The 25,794-nt window shown below is 42.9% G+C and overlaps 1 protein-coding gene across 6 annotated transcripts in view; it reads right to left on the reverse strand.

Moving 5' to 3' along the window:
• The window catches only part of hdac5 (histone deacetylase 5), a 122,659-nt gene that overhangs the window by 70,854 nt on the left and 26,011 nt on the right, over positions 1-25,794 (reverse strand). For 3 of the 6 annotated variants that reach the window (XM_008414986.3, XM_008414987.3, XM_008414985.3), the window contains exons 1-2: positions 20,916-21,321; positions 1,385-1,474 (exon numbers count right to left, since the gene is read on the reverse strand). In XM_008414986.3, coding sequence (XP_008413208.2) covers positions 1,385-1,474; positions 20,916-21,072 — 247 coding nt within the window. In that variant the 5' untranslated portion in view covers positions 21,073-21,321. The other 3 variants (XM_008414990.3, XM_008414989.3, XM_081609652.1) reach the window with 2 other exon arrangements.

Genomic DNA, 25,794 nt, shown 5'->3' on the forward strand with positions numbered 1-25,794 from the left:
GTTTTATTCAGGCGTTAGAGCGACAAGCCTTGGGAGCGGCTACGTATGCAGCGTTTTGGAGAAATTGTAGTTAGTGATTTTGCATAAGAGCTATGGATTCAACACATTGGAAGGACACACAACTTTTGAACTGTGTGACTGTGAGGGCTCTGGTGGAGCCAGCTGGACACTGTCCGAAAAAAACAAGCAAACCACGAAGAAGACCACTTACTGTCATCTTCGCTGTGGTTTTTGCCAGTAGTAACATCCAGCTGTTCATCAAGTATGATGCCAAAAAGTGTTTCCATTGCAGTTTGAAAGTTGGAAAACCACATCATACCAGCGCAACAACTTTTTCTTGAGTTTTTTCAAAATTGGCATGTTTTCATTAAGTACATTTATTTCATAATTTCAATTTGTGCAATTCTATGGTTAATGTAAGCACTGCTAGTGAAGCTAGAAACAATTGTTGGGAAAATGGATGATGATAAAGAGAGGACAATCCTGGAAGAAAACCCATTAGAGGCTTCACAAGACTTTCAGCTGAGGTGGAGATTTACTGTCCACTAGGACAGTCAGACCTACGACAGAATGATTTTGATCAAAGCCTGTACATTAAAACTGGCTTAATCTAGTTTTGATCCACAATCTAGCCCTAGATTGTGACTGTCATAATCTAGCGCTAGGTTGTGACTGGCATAGTCACAACCTAGCGCTAGATTTTTGAATATGTGACAAGCCTTGAAAATTGATATTCAGATGCTTTCCATCCAATCTGACCAAGGATGTGCCACTTAGCAATGAAGAATGGGCAAAGATATATGTTTATACTGTAAATGTGCAAAGCTGGTAGAGATTTATATGGAAAAATACATATTTTTCCATATAAATCTCTACCAGATTTATAATCAAAGCTACATAGCTTTGATTATTCAAACAGCTTTGACTCATGGAGGGCTGAATACCAATGCACATCATACTTTTCAGATTTTTTGTAGTAAAAAGATCTGAAACCATGTATTCAAGTATGTGTTGGTATTTGCAAATTTGGAAACTTAAATCATGCCTCCTTGTTTATTTTAAAGGAAGAAGCTTTTTCCAGGCAATACTTTCAAACAACCATTCATTTTATAATTAATGAGTTTTGAACTATAACATTAACCATGCTAACTGAGACAAGGTGACCTGATGCAGGCAGGGTAAAATAATTTTTAAATATAGTTTCTTGGCTTCATTTCAATTTGATAAATAATTACACTCTCTCATCCACAATGTTATGAGGCATTAGATTTAAATAATCTTGAACCAGGTTACAATCAGCTAATATTTATAATGTGCTGAGATTTGTTAGGATGTAGTCTTGACTACTTTGACTAAATTTGTTATTTTTGTAAAGAAGACTCACCAACCCCTTCACCACCACCTCCTCTCTGCTCACACGTTGCTTCAACTGGACTCTGCATGCCTGATGGGAGGCTGCTCTTCACCTCCAAGACTGCAGAAAAAAGAAAGACCAAATAATTGATTAGTCCTGATCACCACAGAGTGTTACATCACTTAGGGACATACACACAAAGTGCATCCAATCAGCTTCCACTTCATTCACACACTCAGTGGTAGTGAAAGTTAGGGACACAGTGTCCTACCCCCCTAAAATAGCCACAAGCCACATTAGCCTTAGCAAGGTAACAGACTTGTAGTGTTACCTTGGCATCGGTCTATGTATATTCGGCACGGTTCAGCTGAAGGACACAGAGGAATATGATTACAAGAGCTGGAAATAAACCTGAATAATCACAGTGGATGTTGAATGGCTGAAGAAAACAACAAACAACTTTATTTGCAGAACTCTGAGTTACAAGAAATAGAAGAAATAAAAATGTCTTCAATGTCACAGATTCATATCGATTTCCTTCAGCAGGTAATGAAGTTTTTGTAGTTGGCCTTTTACCTTGTCAGATGATATTTGTAGGAACTCATCACCTGGTCTTAAAGACTTCTGATGGTAACACTTTATTTGAAGGGGTGTGCATAAGACTGACATGACACTGTCATAAACATGACATAACATCTGTCATGGACATAAAGAAGTCTTTATGAATGTGTCATTTGGTAAATAATGACACTTTTAATGCAAAGTTGCTGTAAAAGTTGCATTAAAAGTCCATTAAAAATGCCAACTTTGCATGATTTTGTAAATGACAATTTAATGCAAAGTTGGCATTTTTAATGGACTTTTAATGCAACTTTGCACTAAAAGTGTAATTATTTACAGAATGACACTTTATGACAACTGTCATAAACATTCATAAATACTCCTTTGTGTTTATGACAGATGTTATGTCATGTTTATGACAGTGTCATGTCAGTCTTATGCACACCCCTTCAAATAAAGTGTTACCATTATGCAGCTTGATGAAACATTTCTGCTGTGATCAGCTTGTACAGTTGCCTGTAGGATTAGGCCACTTCTTGGAAAATGGAGCAGGCTTCCACAGACTGAGACGTCAAGATTTCCTCCATACTAGCCAGGGGTGGATTCAATTAGGACTCTTACTCACAGGGAAGTTTGACCTATGAAAGGTGCTCTGATTAGTCAGCTGCAACTCCTCCCAGTTCTGCATCCTAGATACCGTCTAATCTAATTAAACTGTAACATCAAAAGCAATGCAAAGCTGGTTAGCTCTATCCAAGAGGATTCAGACTAGTTGAGCCAGAGACTATACAGGTAGTGAGGAGTGAGCCTCCAGGAACATGTTCTGCTTCCACACAAAGACATATCCAGGACATGAGCCACATCTGTTGACTTCACTGTATCAGGAGCACAACACTTTCTGCTTTAAGTCCAGTGTGAGGTTCTTCCCATCAGCGACGACTTTGGGATCCATGTCCTCTGCTAGTGTTGGTCCACCAGCAGATGACACATGAACAAAAACTGGAATTACCTAAATCTCAAGATGAAGATGAAAGACAACAGAGCAAGATGAGCTGAACTCTGCTACTAGAGGAACCTTGGGCTTCCTGAGAACCTCAGCAGAGACTCAGGCTGATTACCTCCAAGCCACTCCATAATGATGCAGTGATTCATGCAAAAGGAGTCCTGATCATGTGCTGAGTGTGGCTACTGTATAGTCAATGCAGCATCTGTATAGGCAACTATAGGCAAACAATAGCTGTCTATAATGGAAAAGACTATATCAACAACTAAAGGTTGTTGATAATTGTTATTCTTTTTTTTATATTGTCTGCTTGATCTTGTGACAATGCTGTTGGCTCTGACCAACTATAAAATCCAACCATAGACAGTGACATCATTTATTACTTGTCAACGTTCATGCGGGTCGATTTCGGGTCATAAACTGTTCACATAGAGGTCTGATTTTTAATGTATTTAACAGTAGGAACAACCATGCAATAAAATCAGATTTCAGCAAAAAGTCAAGACCATCAACACCTGCAGAGTGAACAAACCTGTTTTATTCCATCAGAGCTGACTGACCCAAAAGGAGATCAGAACCATAGTCAATTGAAATGGAATGCAATATAAAGTGTTCAACCAGATAGAGCACATTTGGTGCAACAGGGTTTTTTTTAGGGGTATAAAACAGATATGAGAAGGTATGGATGGTAAGAGCCAGGTGTGAAAAAGGTATAATAACATAAGATGCAAGCTAACTGGTAGAAGCTCATCCTACAGGTGCTGCTTTGTAACGATTTCCTTGGCACAGTAGATGTTGCTGCTCAAAGAAAACATTCTGAAACTGAGAACTGCAGATAAAAAAAACATTTGCATGTTTTTCTCTTTATATGTGCACATGTGTGCAGCTGCTTGCGTCTAAATTACCTAAACAAATATCCTGGCTCTTCACTGTGACGCACGTGTCTCCCTTCTACTACCACACACCGCCTTCGCATGTGTGTGTGTACATGAGAGACTGCTCTGTGAGTGTGTGTATAACAGTCTGCTTGGCAAGAGGGCAGCATTCCACAGCAGCAAGCGTCTGACGTCAAAGCGGGGACATTTATAGTCTGGTAAACACACACTCACATGCAGGCAGACAAAGAGGTGAAACTGAGGAACCGTTTCAGTCAATGGAAGAAGTTTTCTAACTGACTTCTGACCAACTCTCATTGTAGTTGTTCATTATTTTATGTACCAGTACACAGACTGTGTGTATGGACACAAATAACTTCTTATTAACGCTTAGCTCCAACACAAAAATATTTGCTATATAGCAGAGCTAAAATGACACAAGAGAAGTTTTATATAGCAGTCATGTTGAGGCAAGAAACTAGCAACGTGGCCATGTCTTATTCTCAATTAGCTTCACTTAACTGAGGAGCAGTTTCATTGCTGTTATACAAACTTTCATGGACTGTAATGGGATTTTATGAGGTAAACCAACATGAAGTTTTCAAACATTATTCCACAAATTATCTGAAAAGTGTGGTGTGTAAAACCAGTGCCGCAGCAGTTTTAGCAGGCTTTGGCAGTAGCTATTTTGCGGTGTTACTACCGCCTTTGCACATCTACAGTCATATTCAGTAAAGTAGAAGACATGTTCTAATGAGGTTCGGTTAAAAGCACTTTTTTAAAATAACCTTTAATCAGATATTAACCCCTTAACTGTCATGATGACACTGGTGTCCTCATGCGGCCCGTAGCAGGGTACGGCACCAAAACCATTTAATTAACAGCTGACTGCATTCATTGATTGGCTCGTGATTTACATCACTGACAACTCCAAAACAATATTAAAGTTTAGCTGTGGACTGCGGCGGACATGCTGTCTGCTATCAGAGAGCTGCTCAGTAAGGAGGAGTTTAATTATGAATTTAACAAGGAGCAGCGCCAGGAACACATGCGGTAAGTTTTGCAGTGGAATTATTGTAAATTAGCAGCGCAGCTAGCAGCTGACCGCTCTTAAATATGGACAATAATAAAGTAGAAACACTGCAGCTGTGGTCAACGTTCTGACGGGGTTGCAGTTTGGTATGACAGTGTGAAACACTGGAACTACATAATATTAACTTATGATGCAAATTTTATTTTTCATTTGGATTAAAAAATAATAATGAACTTTATGCTTGGCTATTGGTTTAATTTGTTTTTATTCATTACCAAAATCAAAAAAGTTGGAAAAGATCAAAAATAAAGTGCCAGAATGCAATTGTATTTATATGTATAGCAAAATAATCAGCTGATCTCAACCTTTATCATTATGTTTGTCCAGCAATACATTTCTAAAGGACAAGAAGAAATATCTGTGTTTATTTTAGCCCATCAGAACTAGAACCTGAAGGTTCTGTAGCTGCAAACTTCAGCAGAGAGTTAATCGCTGCTGCTGCTTACGTCCCGCCCACAATAGCGATGAACAGAATAATGGAAAAGCTTACTATCTGGGTTTAGAACCTAACCACAGCAAAACCATTACATTAGCTGAACAGTGGCTCCATGCAAACAGGCCCTAAGAAGCTCCTTGATCTTTCCTTCTTCTACTTATTTAGCCAACATAAAGTTGCATGCATGAACCTGTAACATTTATCCACACAGACCATATCCTTGGCTTTGTAATCCACCCTGTTACTGCCTCTAAGGTACTTTAGAAAATGCTTGTTCCAGTTTATATATAAAATTTAACTCGGCACACTTCATCTACTGGCCTTATAGGAAGAGAACTTGGCACGGCAAAACAACATGACGTACATTGCAGCAGGAAAGACTTCACAGGAGTGTCTTGTAGGCCATGAAAAGTTCGGGAGTCTGTTGTTCTGCAAGAAAGTGAATCTGTGTCCCAACCTTAAAACCTCTTCGACTCTAGGCCTCCTTTTGAGCAATATGGCTGAAAATAACATGCCCAAAATGAATTGAATGTATCTCAAGAACTACAGAGTTTATTTTAATTGTTTTGGTATCAAAACAAAGGTAAGACCCTAGAGAACATGTTACAGCTCTAAAAACCACCCTGCCTGTTACTGAGGAAAGTGTATTAATATGATAAACAGCAGAAATTAAGAAAAAAATCAATTTCCGCCTAAAAAAAACCACTTAAATCTATGAATGCTCCTTTCAAAACATGCAGTGAAAGCCAAAAAAAGTAGTAACAACAGTACACAATCTGACCTTTAACTGTGCCAAGTTTCATGAAAAAAAAGTCAATCATATGAGTTTTAGAGAGGTACTACTAGATAAAAATCTAGGCGGACCTTCCAAATGAGCCATTTTGGCACAATTTGTGCCATTTGAACTTTCTTAGTTTTTATTTCTGTAGGGTCTGTTTTAATCATTTATTCTTTTCATATAATAAATTATTATTTATCATAAATAAGTAATTACATCTAATAATTGTTTTTGGGGGTTCTTTTGAAAAATCCACATTGCATTCATTCATAAAAAGAGAAAAAAATAGACAATTTGTAATAGACTGAAAATGGACCAGATTAACTCACAATAACACTTCAAATAGAATTATACAACAATGAAAATGCAAATAGCAATGAAAACTAAGTTGTCAAAATGATATGATCAAAGGAAAAACTAATATATCTCATAATTACATTACAATAACTGCGCTCTGAGCGTAAAACCTCCCAATTCCCTATTCAATTTTTCAAAACTACGCGGGGCAGTTTCTCGGGAACCCATTGGTCAATTTTGACGACTGACATGTCGTCCGAACCGTCAGAGCCAATAGAATCTGAGGGCGTTGACATTAATACGGAAACTAAAGTTATTCACCAATTACAGCGAAAAAAAGGCATGTGATGTAAATTGACCAATTTTCACCCGGCATTTTGCGAATCCACATAAAACACGGAAATGCCTTTGCGCCGAACCAAAAACCATTTGAGATGTACTCAGGGAAAAAGGGATTATCGGACCAGGTGGAAATATTTACTCTAATATGGATTATCACCACGAAACGGCAAAAGTAGGACTGGATTTTTGATTTTAGCTTCGTGAAATGAGCCATTTCTGTTTTTCTTCTTTAGCTGCTGGTTCATTGAGTTTTGCACGTAGCGTGGTGACTCTGGTATTGTTAAAAACCTCAGAGCTTCGGCTTTACTCTGATTAATAGTTTTTGTACATCGGGCCTCCTTGCTCTTTTACTATTGCGTTTTTTACCGGGTATGCCTCGTTAGCCTCGTTTGGTCTAATTGCGTTTCTTTTTATCAATCTGCTTAGTGTTCATTCTGGGTGTTGTTGAGGAAGAAAATATCGATCCTATCATTTAGAAGAGCTTTTTCCCTTTACGTGGATATGCAATATGCCTATATTGATAAATGTATAGCATGTGTTTTTAATTGATCTTGTTGCGGCAAGCGCCGAGGACCCAACATTGGGTCCTCTAGCGACAGAGAGGTTAAGTCTTTTGCAGCCATGACTGCCATGTATAGCTCCATCCATCTCCCCATTAACACTGAGCATCCAAGTTCTTGCTGAAGGTAAAGCATCCACACATCACGATACTGCCACCACCATATCTAGACCACAAAGCTCAGTTCTGGTCATCCAAGCGGCTTTTTACATGTCTTTCTGACTTTAATGGGACGTCTTCCCAACTAAGGCCAGCAAATGTGTTGGCAGATGTTACCACCTGACTTGCTGATCTCTGCAGTTCTGTCAGATCTCACAATTCTAGAATTGTGCCGCTGAGGGTGGCGACATGTTGAAGTAGTTCTGTGCTTTCTTTCAGATTTTTTCTTTTTTTTCAATCATTCATTCCTGCTTTTTCTGAAGAAAATACCTTTTTTGGACAGCTATTCTTTCTTGTTTTGGATTCTGTGTGGTTGGACAATTCTTCTGGCAATATTTCTTGTATTTTTGCTATTTTGTTATGATTCATGACCAAAGCAACAGGGTGGTTTACAACACGGAACAGCTCATGAACTGAAGTCAGAAATGCCAGAGGAGCTGAAAAGGAGGCGTTCTGGATGCAACGCCTCCAGAACGTTGCATCTTTTGCAGGAGCAAAAAGGAGAGGAAGAAGGAGGAAATCCAACGCATCTCTTCCATCCATCATAGTGGGCAACATAAGATCGTTAGCTAACAAGATCGATGAACTTCAAGCCCTGACAAGGACTCAGCAAGAATATAAGGAATGAAGCATAATGTGTTGGCTGCAGGATTATATCCCCGACTCCAATGTCTCTCTGCCAGGCTTCGTGATTATATGAGCAGACAGAGATTTAAAGAGCAGCAGGAAAAGCAAGGGAGGTGGATTAGCAGTGTTTGTGAACAACAGATGGTGTCATCAGGACATGTTACTGTGAAGTGTCGTCTCTGCAGTCCAGAGATTGAACTCTTGGTAGCAAGTTTCTGACCATATTATTTAATAAAAGAGTTCACCAGTGTTATTTTGGCAGCTGTTTACATTCCACCCTCAGCTGCTGCCGATAATGCATGTTGTTGTTAAGATAAACCACAATACATTTGTGGCAATGTATCATGATTTTAATCATACCTCACTCTTTTCAACACTACCAACATTTCACCAGTTTGTCAGCTGCTTCACCCGAGAAAACAAAATTTTGGATTTGTTTTATGCTAATGTCAAGGATGCATATGTCTCTAAAACCAAGACCTCCTCTGGAGAAGTAGGACCATACTGGTTTTTCTCTGCTCTGAATACAAACCTCTGGTGAAGAGGCTACCTGTTAGGAAGTGGTCAGAGGAAGCATAACACGCCCTCCAGGCTTGTTTTGAAACAACTGATTGGACTACTCTCTGTCAGCAAGATGCTAAAGATCTTCTATAAGTCTGTTGTTGAGAGCATCATGTCTGCTGCCATCATCTGTTGGGGTAGCAGCATCAGAACCAGGGATCTAAAAAGGCTCAACCTGATAAAGAAGGGTGGTTCTGTTCTGGAGACGACTGTGGAACCTCTGGAAATGATTATGCAAAGATCCATTCTTCATAGGATCGAGAAAATTATGGACAACCCTGACCATCCTCTTCACAAGACTCTGTTGGGAAGGCAAAGCATCTTCAGTCAGAGCTTCTTCAGATTCAGTGCAATGCAGACCACTACATGAGATCTTTCCTGCCAACAGTCATCACCATCTTCAATAATTCTTTGAAGAATCAAAATTCTTATTTAATTTCCCTTTGGGATTAATAAAGTATTTTTGAATTTGAATTCTCTTCAGATTTTTCTTAGCTGCTTCTATGATTCAGGTTGCTTTCTGTATGTCACACCCAAGTTGAGTTTGTTCTACTTACAAGTGGACTTTCTATTTATTGTGGAGCAAACTACAATAAGCAATAACAGCCGTTTATTAATTTCAAGGAATATATTAAATGCCTTTAAAAATAAAAGATCACAAATTTAGCCAGAATAAGACAGAGTAATGTTTTCCCCTTAATTTGGCCCAAGACTGCATAAAAAAACACTTTTCAGATATTCTCAGGTTAATTGAAAGGTATGAATGTCTTTTTTTCTGTTGGTATTTGATGCCCCAGTTTCACACTACATCTGCTGCTGGGAGGTATTTCTGGACACCAGTGTTCATTCCTTATTTTCCCTCTCTCTTTTCCTGTCTTGTTCATTTTGCAATGCTAAAAGAAAATAGGCTCCATGACGTCAGTCCTGCAAAACACTCAGCTAAGGGGAAGAGAGGAAGAACAGAGCAAGCAAGTAAGAGAGGGGGGTAAAAATAGTATAATGGCTGTGTGTACTTTAGTCAAATTAGAAGCTGAGACACAGAGACAAGAGGACTCTTGAGTAATGTTGCTATAGTGACTTAAGGGTAGGTTGATAAACTGTGGGTCATCTATTCTGGATAACATCTGTAGTGTTAGAGCTCTCATGGTGTCTTAGGAAACAACAGTTTTCATTTGTTAGATGAGTATAACTGGTCTTCTCAACTCCATTGGCACAGTAAAACCTCAGACTTCATTGTGCTATGGGGAAAAACACAACTGAACATTGCCCTGAAAAAATATCTCTATGTTGAAACATGATGGTGAGGGCTTGTTGCAATATTTTTCTTCAGAATTGACAGGGAAGCTGTACAAAGTTGATAGGAGCTGATAAGCTCCAAAAGACTAGAAGAAAGACTCACTTTCCAGAAGAAAGTCCAGACCAGAAAGTTCTAGATCAAAGCATAGTTATGTATTAGAAAGTCCAAGCCAATCTCTCAACCTGAATCTGTTTATGAATTATAGAAAAGCTGAAGAGTTAAAACAAAAAACATTTTTGGAAGGCCTTGTATGTGTATCTTATCTGTGTAATGCGCATGCACTAACGTGCAGCCTGTTGCGGTTACTCCTCCCGTTGTTTTACTTTTTAAATATTTTTTCAATTATTTTATTTTACTACTTTAATTATTTTACTTTACCAGAAGAGTATCTCCAACAATGTTGACTAAGAAAGTCATTATTTTTTTATTCGTTGTTGAAATATTTTTTATACTCTGCCAAGCGCAACAACTTGGCCGCATTGTTTACACCAGGGATCAGCTGATTGTGCTGAAACCGGCCGGCATGGAGTCCAGATCCACTGAAATCCCTGAGGAGATCTGGAGAAGGACACATCGGGGTTACAGAGGAGGAAACAAACAGTGGAGGAGAGCAAAAAGGAAGAAACTGCAGAGGCTTATTGAGAAGAGAAGTTATAAGCCGTTTCTCCCCTCTGTTACCATGGGAAACGTTAGGTCGCTGGTTAACAAGATGGATGCATTAACATCGCTGTCCAGGAGCCAGAAGGAATACTGGCAATGTAGTTTAATGTGTTTTACGGGGACATGGCCGATGCCAATGTTACCATCGAGGGATACCGGACTGTTCGGGCTGATAGAGATTGCACCGAGAGCGATAAGCGGAAAGGAGGCAGGCTTGCCGTTCTAGTAAACAACTGTTGGTGCAGTCCTGCTCATATAACGGTGAAGGAGAGAATCTGCTGCCCGGACGTTGAACTGTTGGCGGTTGGTCTTTGTCCGTTTTACCTGCCCCGTGAATATTCCCATGTTGTCGTGGTGATTCCTTCCTATTTTACAAACTTTGTATTTATTACCTAAGATGGAGTAGCTTTCAACAAATAAGCAATTTCCCGTTGGGGATCAATTAAGTATAAAGTATATTCTATTCTATTCTATGTGGTACAGAAATCAGAACCATCATCCACACAAATTAAGACGTGCTCAAACCAACATGTGTCTTCTTTAGTCTTCTTATTGTTAGAACTTTTAATTGGTCTGTTACATCAACTAGTATTGGCAAAGTTATGTGCTGATGTAGAGAAAGAAATTATATTCTAATGATTATAACAGTGGAATCAGGTGGTCATGTGAGATAAATGTTTTTATTCATTAGAACTTATTTGGTAAATATGTTTACATCTCCCTTTTAGTGCACTAAAAGCCAAAAACCACCTCAAACGGGAGTAAAAACATTTTTGAGAAATTGATGAAGTTATTTCAAATTTTTTCATTTTCATGAGCCTTTTCTAATACAATACCTCAAAATGTGTATACAAATGATATGCTGTAATTGGCCTGTATGTATACAACTTTATCAAGTCCATGGGACCCCAGATTGATCCATCCATCCATCCATCCATTTTCTTCCGCTTATCCGGGGTCGGGTCACAGGGGCAGCAGCTTCAGAAGGGAGGCCCAGACTTCCCTCTCCCCAGCCACTTCTTCCAGCTCCTCCGGGGGAATCCCAAGGTGTTCCCAGGCCAGCCGAGAGACATAGTCCCTCCAGCGTGTCCTGGGTCATCCCCGAGGCCTCCTCCTGGTGGGACGTGCCCGGAACACCTCACCAGGTGTCCTGACTAGATGCCCGAGCCTCAACTGGCTCCTCTCGACGTGGAGGAGCAGCGGCTCTACTCTGAGTCCCTCCCGGATGACCAAGCTACTCACCCTATCTCTAAGGGAGAGCCCAGCCACATTTCAGCCGCTTGTATCCGTGATCTCGTTCTTTCGGTCATGACCCAAAGCTCATGACCATAGATGAGGGTGGGAACGTAGATCGACCGGTAAATCGAGAGCTTCGCTTTTTGGCTCAGCTCTCTCTTCACCACGACGGACCGGTACAGCGCCCGCTTCACGGCAGACGCTGCCCCAATCCGTCTGTCGATCTCCCGCTCCCTACTGCCCTCATTCGTGAACAAGATCCCCAGATACTTAAACTCCTCCACTTGAGGCAGGACCACCCCCACGACCAGGAGAAGGCACTCTACCCTTTTCCGGCTCAAGACCATGGCCTCGGATTTGGAGGCACTGAGCCTCATCCCGGCCGCTTCACACTCGGCTGCGAACCGCTCCAGTGAGAGCTGCAGATCACGTTCCGATGAAGCCAACAGGACCACATCATCCGCAAAAAGCAGAGATGCGATCCTAAGGCTACCAAAACGGATCCCCTCAACACCTCGGCTGCGCCTAGAAATTCTGTCCATAAAAGTAATGAACAGAATCGGTGACAAAGGGCAGCCTTGGCGGAGTCCCACTCTTACCGGAAACGAGCCCGACTTACTGCCGGCAATGCGAACCAGACTCTGACACCGGTCATATAGGGACCTGACAGCCCGTATCAAAGGGCCCGGTACCCCATACTCCCGGAGTACCCCCCAAAGGGCCTCCCGAGGGACACGGTCAAATGCCTTCTCCAAGTCCACAAAACACATGTAGACTGGTTGGGCGAACTCCCATGCACCCTCCAGGACCCCGCTGAGGGTGTAGAGCTGGTCCAGTGTCCACGAACAGGGCGAAAACCACACTGCTCTTCCTGAATCCGAGGTTCGACTATCCGACGGACCCTCCTCTCCAGGACCCCTGAATAGACCTTACCAGGGAGGCTTAAGAGTGTGACCCTGTAATTGGAGCTCACCCTCCGGTCCCCCTTTTTAAACAGGGGGACCATCACCCCAGTCTGCCAATCCAGAGGAACTGCCCCCGATTTCCATGCGATATTGCAGAGTCGTGTAAGCCAACACAACCCTGCAACATCCAGAGCCTTAAGGAACTCAGGGCAGATCTCATCCACCCCTGTGGCCCTGCCACCGAGGAGCTTTTTGACCACCTCAGCGACCTCGTCCCCAGAGATTGGAGAGCCCAACCCAGAGTCCCCAGGCTCAGCTTCCTCAACAGAAGGCATGTTGGTGAGATTGAGGAGGTCCTCGAAGTATTCTGCCCACAGGCCCACAACGTCCCGAGTTGAGGTCAGCAGCACACCATCCCCACTATAAACAGTGTTGGTGCTGTACTGCTTCCCCCTCCTGAGACGCCGGATGGTGGACCAGAATCACCTCGAAGCCGTTCGGTAGTCTGTCTCCATGGCCTCTAAAAACTCCTCCCATGCCGGAGTTTTTGCCTCAGCGACAACCTGAGCCGCTTGCCGTTTCGTCCGCCGGTACCCATCAGCTGCTTCTGGAGTCCCACAGGCCAAAAAGGCCCGGTAGGACTCCTTCTTCAGCTTGACAGCATCCCTCACCGAAGGTATCCACCAACGGGTTCGAGGGTTGCCGCCACGACAGGCACCAACAACCTTGCGGCCGCAGCTCCGATAGGCCGCCTCGGCAATGGAGGTACGGAACATGGTCCACTCAGACTCAATGTCCCCCACCTCCCCCGGAACGTGTTCGAAGTTCTGCCGGAGATGAGAGTTGAAGCTCCGTCTCACAGGGGACTCCGCCAGACGTTCCCAGCAGACCCTCACTACACGTTTGGGCCTGCCAGGTCTGACCGGCTTCCTCCCCCACCACCGGAGCCAACTCGTCACCAGGTAGTGGTCAGTGGACAGCTCCGCACCTCTCTTCACCCGAGTGTCCAAGACATACGGCCGCAAATCCGATGAGACGATGACAAAGTCAATCATCGAACTGTGGCCTAGGGCATCCTGGTGCCAAGTGAACATATGGACGCCCTTATGCCTGAACATGGTGTTCGTGATGGACAATCCGTGACGAGCACAGAAGTCCAACAACAGAACACCACTTGGGTTCAGATCGGGGGGGCCGTTCCTCCCAACCACGCCTCTCCAGGTCTCACTGTCATTGCCCACGTGAGCATTAAAGTCCCCCAGTAGAACAAGGGAGTCCCCAGGAGGGGCACTCTCCAGTACCCCCTCTAAGGACTCCAAGAAGGGTGGGTAATCTGAACTGCCGTTTGGCCCGTAAGCACAAACAACAGTCAGAACCCGTCCCCCCACCCGTAGGCGGAGGGAGGCTACCCTCTCGTTCACCGGGGTGAACCCCAACGTACAGGCGCCCAAATGGGGGGCAACAAGTATGCCCACTCCAGCCCGGCGCCTCTCACCGTGGGCAACTCCAGAGTAGAAGTATGTCCAGCCCCTCTCAAGGAGACTGGTTCCAGAACCAGAGCCATGTGTCGAGGTGAGGCCGACTATTTCTAGCCGGAACCTCTCAGCCTCGGACACTAGCTCCGGTTCCTTCCCCACCAGAGAGGTGACGTTCCACGTCCCAAGAGCCAGCTTCTGCAGCCGAGGATCAGACCGCCAGGGTCCCCTCCCTCGGCTGACGCCCATAGCACAATGCACCCGACCCCTTTGGCATTGTGCTTTTGAGACCATTGGTAGTCAATATAATGATAATGGTATAAACATGCTCTCAAAGACCTAAAAGATCAACAAATTAATTAATTTCTAAAGAACATTTACCACTGAAACTGAAAGACATTTCCAAATATAATAATATACAAACAAATAAACTAAAAACAAATAAAACGAAGATTTTATGAAGATTATGAAGTCAAATATATATATATATATTGAAAGTTGCTCTTTACAGTATATTGGTCATTAGACTCAGACAGGGAAAACAGGCAACACTGCCAGTTAGAACTTTTGTGAAAAAAGTACAAACTTACCACAAAACTGAAGTTGGTTACTTACTCCAGCTTCCAATTTGGGAAATGGCTAATGGGCGATTCACCCTAATTTTTCACTACCTTCCGCATCTTTAATTTACTCTAGTTAAAAAACTACAACACCTAGACACTTCAAACCTGGACTGGATTATTCTCAACTAATAGCACATTATTTAGATGTTTGTGACCATGTTTGTGATTTGTGAAACTTTTTTCTGATTTATGAAACTTCAATAAAGGTTGATTTCACCACTTTTATGCATCAGTATCACACTAGAACTGCTCCAGTTCCTAAATTACAACTCCTAGACTCTTCAAACCTGCACTATACTATTCTGCTCTAATAGCAGAATATTTTAATCTAAAGCAAGGTCAGAAAAGCGTTTCTGATTTCGCCATAGATTTTAGAATTAAAGCGGCCGCATCTGGCTGGAACGCTGTAGCTCTCAAGAGCGCCTTTTTTCATGGTCTAAACGAGCAGATAAAAGACGAACTAGCCACGCTGGATGAACCAGAATCCCTGAACAAATTCATAAACCTTACTTTAAAATTGGACAACCGAATCCGTGCTAGAGCCAGGGAACGCACCCGTCGAGTCTCTTCTCCATGCACTTCGCTAACCAGTAGTCGTTCTTCCGCTCAGTATTCACCTCCTTCTCCCTCAGCCCCAGAATCTGAACCCATGCAACTGGGACACACTAGGCTCACACCAGAAGAGCGCCAATGAAGATTACGCTCCCGGCTCTGTCTCTACTGTGGTGAGCCTAACCACATGATTGCTAATTGTCCCGTTCGTTTAAACCCGCAGGTCCGGCAGTAAAAGCGGGGAGGCTGCCGGAGCCATCTACTATTAAACCCCGCCTCTCCATTCCTGTCACTCTTTTTCATCACCATGATTCACTTTCCCTGGCAGCCCTCATCGACTCAGGTTGCGAACAGAATCTAATCAGTTCAGACATTGTCCTAGGGTTTAACTGGCTATCTACACACAACCCCCAAATAGACTGGGTTGAGGGTAAGATCGGGTCCTGGTCAACCAAATGTCACTCCACCTGTCTCCGTTCCGCTGTTCCCGGGCAAGCCTCCTGCTATACGCCAGCTGATGTTGACCCGCCTGACGTCACCACTCTGCCCAGTGAGTACCATGACCTCATAAATGTGTTCAGCAAGGATAAAGCCCTCTCTCTTCCGCCTCACAGACCATACGATTGTGCCATCGACCTCCTGCCTGGGGCCCATCTACCCAACAGTAGACTTTACAACATCTCCAGGGCCGAACGCCAGACTATGGAGGAGTACATCAATAAATCCCTCATGGCAGGCATCATCCGAACCTCCTCTTCCCCTCTAGGAGCTGGATTCTTCTTCGTGGGGAAGAAAGACGGTTCACTTAGGTCCTGCATCGACTATAGAGGTCTCAACCAAATCACCATTAAAAACAAGTATCCCTTACCCCTGCTCTCTTCAGCCTTCGAGCCTGTTCAGGGTGCTACCATCTTCTCTAAACTGGATCTTAGAAACGCATATCATTTACTCTGTATCAGAGAGGGTGACGAATGGAAGACCGCATTCAAGACCCCGATGGGGCACTATGAGTACCTGGTCATGCCTTTTGGTTTGTCTAATGCCCCCTCTTTTTTCCAAGCTCTTGTTAACAACGTCCTCCGGGATTTCATTAATGTCTTTGTCTATTTAGATGACATCCTCATCTACTCAAGGTCCCTCGCTGAGCACCAAAGACACGTCCGCCTAGTTCTCCAAAGGTTGCTGAAGAACAAATTGTATGTGAAAGTTGAAAAGTATGAGTTCCACCGCCCGTCAGTAACCTTCCTGGGGTACGTCCTTGAGAGCGGACAGGTCAGAGCGGCAGAAGACAAGATCAAAGCAGTTCTGGACTGGCCCCAGCCTGAAACACGCAAACAACTCCAACATTTCCTAGGGTTTGCCAACTTCTACAGGAGATTCATCCGGAACTGTAGTCAGACAGCCTCTCCCCTCACAGCTCTCACCTCTACCAAAAGGGCGTTTAGTTGGACGCCACAAGCCGAAACCGCCTTTGTGGAACTCAAGTCTCGGTTCGCCAGGGCTCTTGTCCTTGTACAACCCGACCCTAATAGCAGTTTGTGGTGGAGGTTGACGCCTCCGATACTGGGGTTGGGGCTGTCCTGTCTCAGATCACTGAGCATGACCATAAGATACACCATGTGCTTTCTTTTCCCGTAGACTCTCTCCAGCTGAGAGAAATTATAATGTGGGAGACAGAGAGCTGCTAGCCATTAAGTTGGCTTTAGAAGAGTGGCGTCACTGGCTGGAGGGAGCGGAACAGCCTGTCCTAGTCTGGACTGATCACAAAAACCTGTCCTACCTCCAGTCAGCCAAAAGATCCAACCCACGCCAGTCACGCTGGTCTCTGTTCTTCGCACGCTTTAATCTCTCCATTTCCTATCGTCCAGGTTCCAAGAATGTAAAACCAAATGCCCTGTCCAGAATCTACTCCCCTGATGACTCGGAGGAGAACCTGGCCCCCATTATCTCACCTAGTTGCACTATCAGAGTTGTAACTTGGGAGATAGAGGACATCATCCGACAAGCGCAACAGACCGAACCCCCTCCAGAGTCCTGTCCGACAGGTAAACTCTATGTTACCTCAGCTGTCCGTGCCCGCTTCCTTCAGTGGATCCATGCCTCGAAGTTCTAGGCGCACTCCGGAATCAGTCGCACCATTGGACTGGTCAATCGCAGGTTTTGGTGGGAGTCTGTTCACAAGGACGTTAAGGAATATGTCTCCGCCTGCACCATCTGTGCACACAAGTCATCCAACTGACCCCCCGCGGGCCTTCTACAGCCACTACCCATACCAAAACGACCATGGTCCCACATCGCCGTCGACTTTGTTACCGGACTTCCTGTATCCAAAGGTATGACCACCATCCTCACTGACCATTTTTCCAAGGCCTGTCATCTCGTTCCCCTGCGCAAACTACCCACCGCTGCTCAGACAGCCATGCTACTTATTAAACATGTTTTCAAGCTGCATGGGATACCCCAGGAGATCCTCTCCGACCGTGGGCCCCAGTTCATCTCGCAGGTCTGGCGTCAGTTCTGCTCCGCCCTGGGACCCAAGGTGGCTCTCAGCTCCGGGTATCATCCCCAAACCAACGGGCAGACTGAACAGATGAACCAGGAGCTAGAGGCCAACCTGCGATGTCTAACCTCCACCAACCCCGATGACTGGGCCCAACACCTTCCGTGGGTAGAGTATGCACATAACAGTCACATTTCCGCAGCAACTGGTCTCTCTCCTTTTGAAATAGTCCTAGGATATCAACCTCCACTCCTCCCGTCGGACGAAAGCAACATCTCGGTCACGTTGGTCCAGCATCACATCCGCAAGAGTCACAAGATCTGGAATGACACCATCTCTGCCCTCAACAACACATCTGCTGTCAATAAATGACTGGCTGACTGACGAAGAATCCCTGCTCCGACTTACTCCGTTAGACAAAAGGTATGGCTATCGACACGTGACGTCCCCCTCAAGTCCATGTCTAAGAAGTTGTTCCCCAGGTTCATCGGCCCGTTCGAGATACTGGCGCTCGTTGGCTCCTCTGCCGTGCGACTTAGACTCCCCCCGTCCTTACGTATCCACCCGACTTTCCATGTGTCCCAGATTAAACCTGTTCTTTCCAGATTGCAGTTTCTCTGTGTTGTAGTTTTGGAACTGGAGCAGTTCTAATGTGACCAAGATCCAAAAATGTGAAATCAACCTGTATTTACTATACTAACTGATTTATAGCCTGGGACAGATAATTCAATGAAATTAATATCCCAAACCAGAAATATAATCTTATGACACTATAATGTGAAACACTTGACCTTACAAAACATATTGTTAATATGTTACATGCCCTGTGAGTTAAAATGCAAGCCCAAGCTTTTATGTAAGAAAAAAATAATTTTGATTAATTTATTTGAACCACTGATCTCAGTGCAGGAGTTTCTTGCTGAGGAGGATTGTACCTCCATCATCACATTTCACATAATTTTGTGAAGCAGTACACATTTTTATTTTGGTATGCAAAAATATGCCAGAATTTCCTGAAAATTATGAGATAACTGTTTCTAGGTAACATTTTTCCCCCTCAAGTTAATTTATTCCTGAACAATAACCTGCAGGTTTTTACTGAATTAGTAAATTTTCTGTGATGCCTTTTGAGACGGTGAAAATCACCTGGTTTTATTCTACATATATTGGGGAGTCAATTACAATTACAATTTATCCAGGACGGACAAAAATTGATTTTGGATTGTGATTGTTGTTGTGTTTAAAACCAAATGTGAACCTGCTAATGTCAGAGCTTTGCAAAATAAGAAATCACAAAATGTCAATCATGAGTTATCCTTTCACAAGAAAGAAAAAAACTTCATATTTAAACTGTGATTTATGTATGCGATTAAACGATGCATTTGTGTTTTTGATTTATTCATGATTCATTTATTTTCCTTTGCACATACTCAAGTTTTTATCCATCATTAACGATAAGTGTGCCACTAACAAGCTATTTTTCTCGTGTTCGCTATACTAACACTACCAGCCCCTAACCCATAAACAGCATTTCTCCTGGGGCCAGACTTTGTCCCCAGAAGTCCCCATAATATAGACAGAGATAGGTCTCCACAAGGATATAAAAACCTGTTTTACACACACACACACGCAAGCACGCACGCACACACACACACACACACACACACACACACACACACACACTGTTTTCTCATCAGTATCTGTAATGTTGTTAATATAATCCAAAGCGACCAATTACATTCAGATCCCACAGTACTAGTAAATAAAGTCCATCTAATTTCGGGTGTTGTCAGAAATTCTCTATTAGATTGAGGTCTTAACTTTAACTGGACCATTCATGTACACATGAATATGCATGGGTTCAAATATTGCCATTTCAGCTTTGTATGTATGTCTACGGTCCCCGATTGGGGGAAGGTTTTGAGTTGATCTCGGTAGTAGGTGACAAACTGAATGCCACCAGGAGTCTGAGACCAGCACTTCCTCTTCCGGGAAAAATAACCCAACTTCAGAAGATGTGCTTTTAACAGTTCTCTTTGGCTCCTCCTATCAGTTTGCAATTTCTCATATTGAGGTCATCAAACTAAATTTCAGAGCTACCATAGCTGATTGATACCTGTTGGCCTCAGGTTTGCAACAAGCTCCTGACTGAAAAACCAGCAACCTCCTCCCAGTGTCAGAATCTCACTGAGGAAGAAACGGGATTATATTTTCTATTGCTTTAAAATATCTGTTATAACTGAAGTATATTCGCATATAAAATATGTCAATAGAGTTTCATTTACACTTTTTATATCTTTGTGTCATGTGGTAGATCTCAGTCGGCTGTTGAGAGAAAAAGTAGATCTTAGTCTAAGAAGATTTGGGCACTCCTGGTCTAGGAAATATGTCTTTTGAAGGCCTAACAGGTTTTTTGCCGGATTGCTGTGCATTTAGCTCCATTAATCTTCCCATCAACCCAGACCAGCTACCCCCTCTTACAGTACAACTCAAAGAGCATGCTGCTGCCACCACCACCATGTTTTGTTGTGGATGGTGTGCTCTGAGTATATGAAGGGTTACTTTATACAGATATTGTTTAAAAAAAAATAGGTCACACCTGAAGACAATTGATTGAACATTTTTTATCCAGAAAACACAAAAAGTTTTTTTTTTTTTTTGCTTTCAATTTTTAAAAGCAAAACCCCTCTTTGGGGTTCAGCCCTCTTTGGTCCAGCAAAAAGGGAAATGCAAATCATACTACAAATTTCAAACTCTACATCAATACTTGTACATCCTTACAAGCACCTGTCTACTTTACACAGTATGTTAGCTTTACAGCTTCTGCAAACCTCCCATTCTCTTTTAGAGCACTACCAACCAGCTCCATCCTCCGAGCTTATTCAATAAACAAAACATCCAAACAATTCATAAACCCACATATTAAATATGCTTGCTTGCAGAAAGACCAAATTACTTATTCATTTCATCCAACCACAGCATCCTAGTAAGCCCCACCTCTGCCTTCCCAGAGATGACTCACCAGCAGCGGTCATGTCAGCACCGGAGCCCCTGCTGTCACTCAGGAGCTCCAGAGGCTGGTAGTGGCTGTCTGTGCTGGCAGAGGAAAAACACGACTCAGTCTCGTAGATGGTCTGCAGCATGGTGCACAATCCTGACACAGTAGGATGTAAGAGCATGCCAGGACAAGAGCTCCCGCTTAAGTTTGTGAAGAGAAAAAATATCAGCTCTTCTTTAGAGGTACCAGCATAGCTTAGGAAGAACTGTCTGCCACAGATTGTAAAAAATACCAATTATGTGTAAATTGGCCTGGTAAGTGTGAATAAATACTCTAAAAAGTTTTCATAGTGTAATCCAGTCTCAGTTGAAATTGTAAATTTCCTGAGAGCTCTGATGGCTGTTCAGTTTCAGTTGTACTAACCGGCCAGTATCACCTTTAGTAAAATCCTCTTCTCTGTCATAGTAGGTGTGAGTTCCAGGAAGTCTCCTCTTCAATGAGATTGAGGGATTTGAGTTCAAGTAGATGAGAACACACCAAGCTTGCATAGATCTTCTTAAGTCCTCTGCTGGCTCCAGAAAACAGAAACACTTTGTCAGGTACCTGTCAGCTCAGTAACGGAAAATTGTTTCTTCTGTTGCAGTGGCTGCTTGGAGTCCAAAATCCCAACAGAAGGAAACCATCTAGTGCTGCGTAATCCCCATCCTGCTGGGCAATTCTGTGAGCTGAACAACCAAAAAATTCCCAGACGAAGGAGAAGCCGGGTTTTCTGTGTTGTGTGACATCAAAGGATCGTCTCACTGTTCACCTCCTGGCTGACGAGAGGAAGAGAAGAGGAGGAGTATGAAGGGGAGGAAGAGCAGCAAGGATGTAAATAGCTTCGGGAGAGCACTCCCTGAGGTTCCATGTTTCCAAAATTAGAACGAAGCTCCAAGAGAAAGGCAGAGAGAGCGAAACAGGATGGAAGCAGAACAGGACAGCTTCGTTAGAGAAGAACAGTGGAGAATCCTGATCCGTCCCCTAAAACTCGGCAGAAAGAGTTGATCTAAACCGATCAGGAGGCTAGCGCTTACAGCCTGCTGTGTATGCGGGTGTGTGTCTGTGACGCTCTCTGAGCTGGTGAATGAACTGTGAGAGACAGAGAAATGGAGGGAGGAGACTGTATGAGAGAGAGAGAGAGCAATGGCTGAAAGTGGATCACTGGGTGGTAGGGAAGTTATACGGACAACAACCAGAAGATGATGAAGGAAACAAGGACGAGACAAGGACGATTGAAGACCGTCCAGAGGATGAAGAGAAGAAAAGAGAGGAGAAACCCAAGAGATGGTGCTTGATGGAGGGATTGGGGCTGAAAATAGTCTGCTGTAGTGGAGGAGGAGCCATAGATAAAAATAGACAGAGACTGAGAGTTCTACGTCCAGCTCTGCTCTGGAGTTCAGTGGTGGAGGTGGGTTGCATTCAGTTCTGTCATTCCTCTCCACTGTACTTCTCAAAGACGATCCATTAATCATGAAATTGAGTCATCTTCTCATTTTGAGGTTTCATCATCCTAACACAAAGTGTAAAGCTATACACAACTGTTCATGTCAACTCAAACTTGCTGTTGTGCCAAGGAGCTTATGACAGAACTCAGGTGTTATAGTGATACTCCCCGACCCCCCTGATTGTCATCCAGTTATAAAACCCTTTTTATCCATTTCAATAACCCAACATAAAACTGCAACTACAAATCTGTTGAATGTGACTACATTTTCTTGTCAGTCCAACTGGAGAGTCTGACAGCTTGTCCCATGAAAGTCATGGACATGAGTTTTTCCATCCACATGCAGAAAAAACTAACACAGCACAAGTGAAAGTTACTCAGCCTAAGCATAGTAACTTTCAGTCAGCTTGTCAGACTAGTGTCAATGAAATTACTAACTGCATGCAGAAATTTGAAATACTGACAAATAACGCAGCAGAACACAAAGTTGGGGCATCTCTTGGGTAAAAGTAATGCTAAAGTAGGCTAGTTGGTGATTTTTTTTTTAAAGTGCTCTGGAAGGGGAACGTTATCTACCACCTTCTGCCTAAACTTCATCAAATTCTAACGATTCACTGATTGTATTTGTTGTGTAGGACAATATGTTCATCTTGGCACCTAAAAACTCTGAGAGGGGTGTGCTGTTTCAGCTGATGCATCATTGAATGAGGGTGTCAGGACTGGTCAGGCACGTTGGTGATATTGTAAGCAGACTGAGGCACCTGCAGGCTCCAGCACATCCCACAGAGACTGTATCTTTGTGAAGCTTGCTACTGGATGTGGAAAATGGTGTGCAATACATGTTTCTGAGTCGAGGAGGTGAAGCTGCTTCTTTGGGGTAGGAAGAAGTATTGTAGTATTGATTGCTAGACTCTGCTATCCTCTATGGGCAACAGAAATCTCTATAAATGTATCAGTCTGCCTGTTCTTATAGTCTGGCCTAACGTGTGTGGATCTTCTAGGGATGCTGGTAACAGTGAAAATGAACTGTAAATGACTAAATGAAGTTTAGTCATTCAAAGTGATTTTTCCCTTTATTCATGTAATGCCCCCTTTCCATTGTCAAGTCTTACTCTATCTGGTTAATGTCTGGCCTGGTTCTAGCCATGTTAGGCCTGTCTCACAGTGGAGATAGACAGGCAGGAACATGGTCTTTGCTCTGATGACGTTTGCAGTAGCACTCGGCAGTAGAGAACCTTGAGGTTGTGGTTTTGATGGACTGAAATAAATACAGATATTTTATTTTGTCTATAGAAATTAATTGCTTGCTAAAACATAATGAAAACAATTCAGATTAGCTGCTTAGTTTGTTATACGCGCAAATCTATTATGTGGCACTTTATTTTTTTAAATATGTGCAATCTTTGAATGTAAGTAGTGCAGTAGAAATTATGCACTGCATTACTGCTGTACAACTGATGGTCATGCATGTCAATATTCGCACATAAACTTTGTTGAAAAAGCCTCCAGAATATCACACCAAATTAATGTTATGTAGTTCTGGTGTCTCTCACGAGCTGGTGCCGAAATATAGCTCCGACAAAATGTTGACCAGAGCTACACCGGTTTTTGTTTATTGCATCATTATAGTCGCTTCTTCATTTCATGCTCATTTTTCAGAGAGATGTGCTGCTTGCAGGACTGTGAAATCGCGGTCATTCCTCTTCAAAAGTTGATGCTTGTTTTCCTGACACTGCTTGTAATTATGTTCCTCCACACTGAGCAGCTCTCTGATAGCAGACGCCATGTCCGCCAGCCCACTGAGGTGTTTGAAATGTTATGTTTGAAGCTTGCAAAGTCTTGACTTAAGCTCATGCAGTGACATAAATTATGGGTCCATCAAGGGATGCAGTATGCTGTCAATCAAATCATTGTGCGCAGTAAACAGCTCACCGCAGCTTGTACTATCCCTGAAGTGGTTATGAGAAACAGGGGAGAAACCGCACATCTCTGCTAATGGAGATGAGTCTGAGGGAGAACAGTTAAAGCCACGCCTGTAGAGAAGGTGTTTTAGATAATCCTACCACAAAAGGTAAAGTGCCTAAAATCCATTAACATTGTGAATATTCTGTTGCTCCATTAGAACAGGTTTAACAAATGTTTCAGTTTGGATTTTGTGCTTTGCAGTTGAGAAATATAATAATTCAATGCAAGGTCACTTCCATCAAAAAGCTGTAGTTTTCACTTTGTTCAGTCTGGACAATTACAAACTGAAACTGAACATTCTTATTTTTAGTTTGCTTGTACGATTCAGCAGTTCAGTGTCAAATGAGGCTTTGCTTTAGTACAGGTGTTAAAGCAGATTATCATGTCATTTTATTCATTATTGGCACACAACATGCAAAGGCTTTTGGAAAAAAAAGGGGGAAACTAAGTGGCTCTAAGTAATGAATGAAAATACATTTTAAAAAGCAGAGAACCATCAACTCTAATTCAGTTTGTAACTCTTCATTTGACAGCTTCCTTCACTGGCTGACCCATTGCTGCTGTCACTTATCTTTTCACAAATGATGATATTTGCATCATCATCAAAATTGATCAACATTAACATCTCACCACCCCCACATTAACTTTTCTTCTCACCATCCTCACCTTCTTAAGAGACAGCCCCCTGTGTCGTAGAGCTCATTTCTAGGGTTGACTCAGTAGCAGTGTCCAAATCCACAGAAATAGGCAGAAGTATAAATAGCACAGGATAGCTCAAAGTGCTCTGCACTGCTGCATCATTACCTAAACTGCTTTGTTGTGCTTCTATTATCCAGAGCTGTCATAGCTTACTCAAGACGTGTGCTCCCACCATAAGTTGTGATCTGAAACAAATTTGATGGTAAAACAGATGTGACTGAACATCTGTTTTACATGTAGGCCTTACATGTGAAATCTCAAACACATCAGCCAAAGGTGTGTGTGTGTGTGTGTGTGTGTGTGTGTGTGTGTGTGTGTGTGTGTGTGTGTGTACGTGTGTGTACTGCTGAGGCTCAGTGGATGACTCATCTCTGCGTTTCTATTAGAGGCGCATCAACCCCTAGAGCCACAATGCTGTCTGTGAGTGTGCATACTATAGCTGTAACCATGACAACCAAATTACACTGAACTAATCACTTACATGTCAAAATTAGGAATTATCAGTGGCAGACCGTGCATTTGGTACCTGGGCCTTCAATTTAATGCACCACTGTAACCTTAGAAGTATACAAGTCACAAATACTACAGTAAACAAAAAAAAAGAAAAGAAAAAAATGCAATATAACAAGGTCTGATATTACAAAGCTTTGTTCAGCTCTGGCAACATTACATGTAATAAACATGTTTTGCATAGCCCAAAGACCTATCATATATCTTGTTCAAGTAAGGATGATAGTGGACCTTTAAGAAAAGGTC

This window comes from Poecilia reticulata, chromosome 8, assembly GCF_904066995.2.
Source record: "Poecilia reticulata chromosome 8, P_reticulata-male-v2, whole genome shotgun sequence".
NCBI lineage: Eukaryota > Metazoa > Chordata > Actinopteri > Cyprinodontiformes > Poeciliidae > Poecilia > Poecilia reticulata.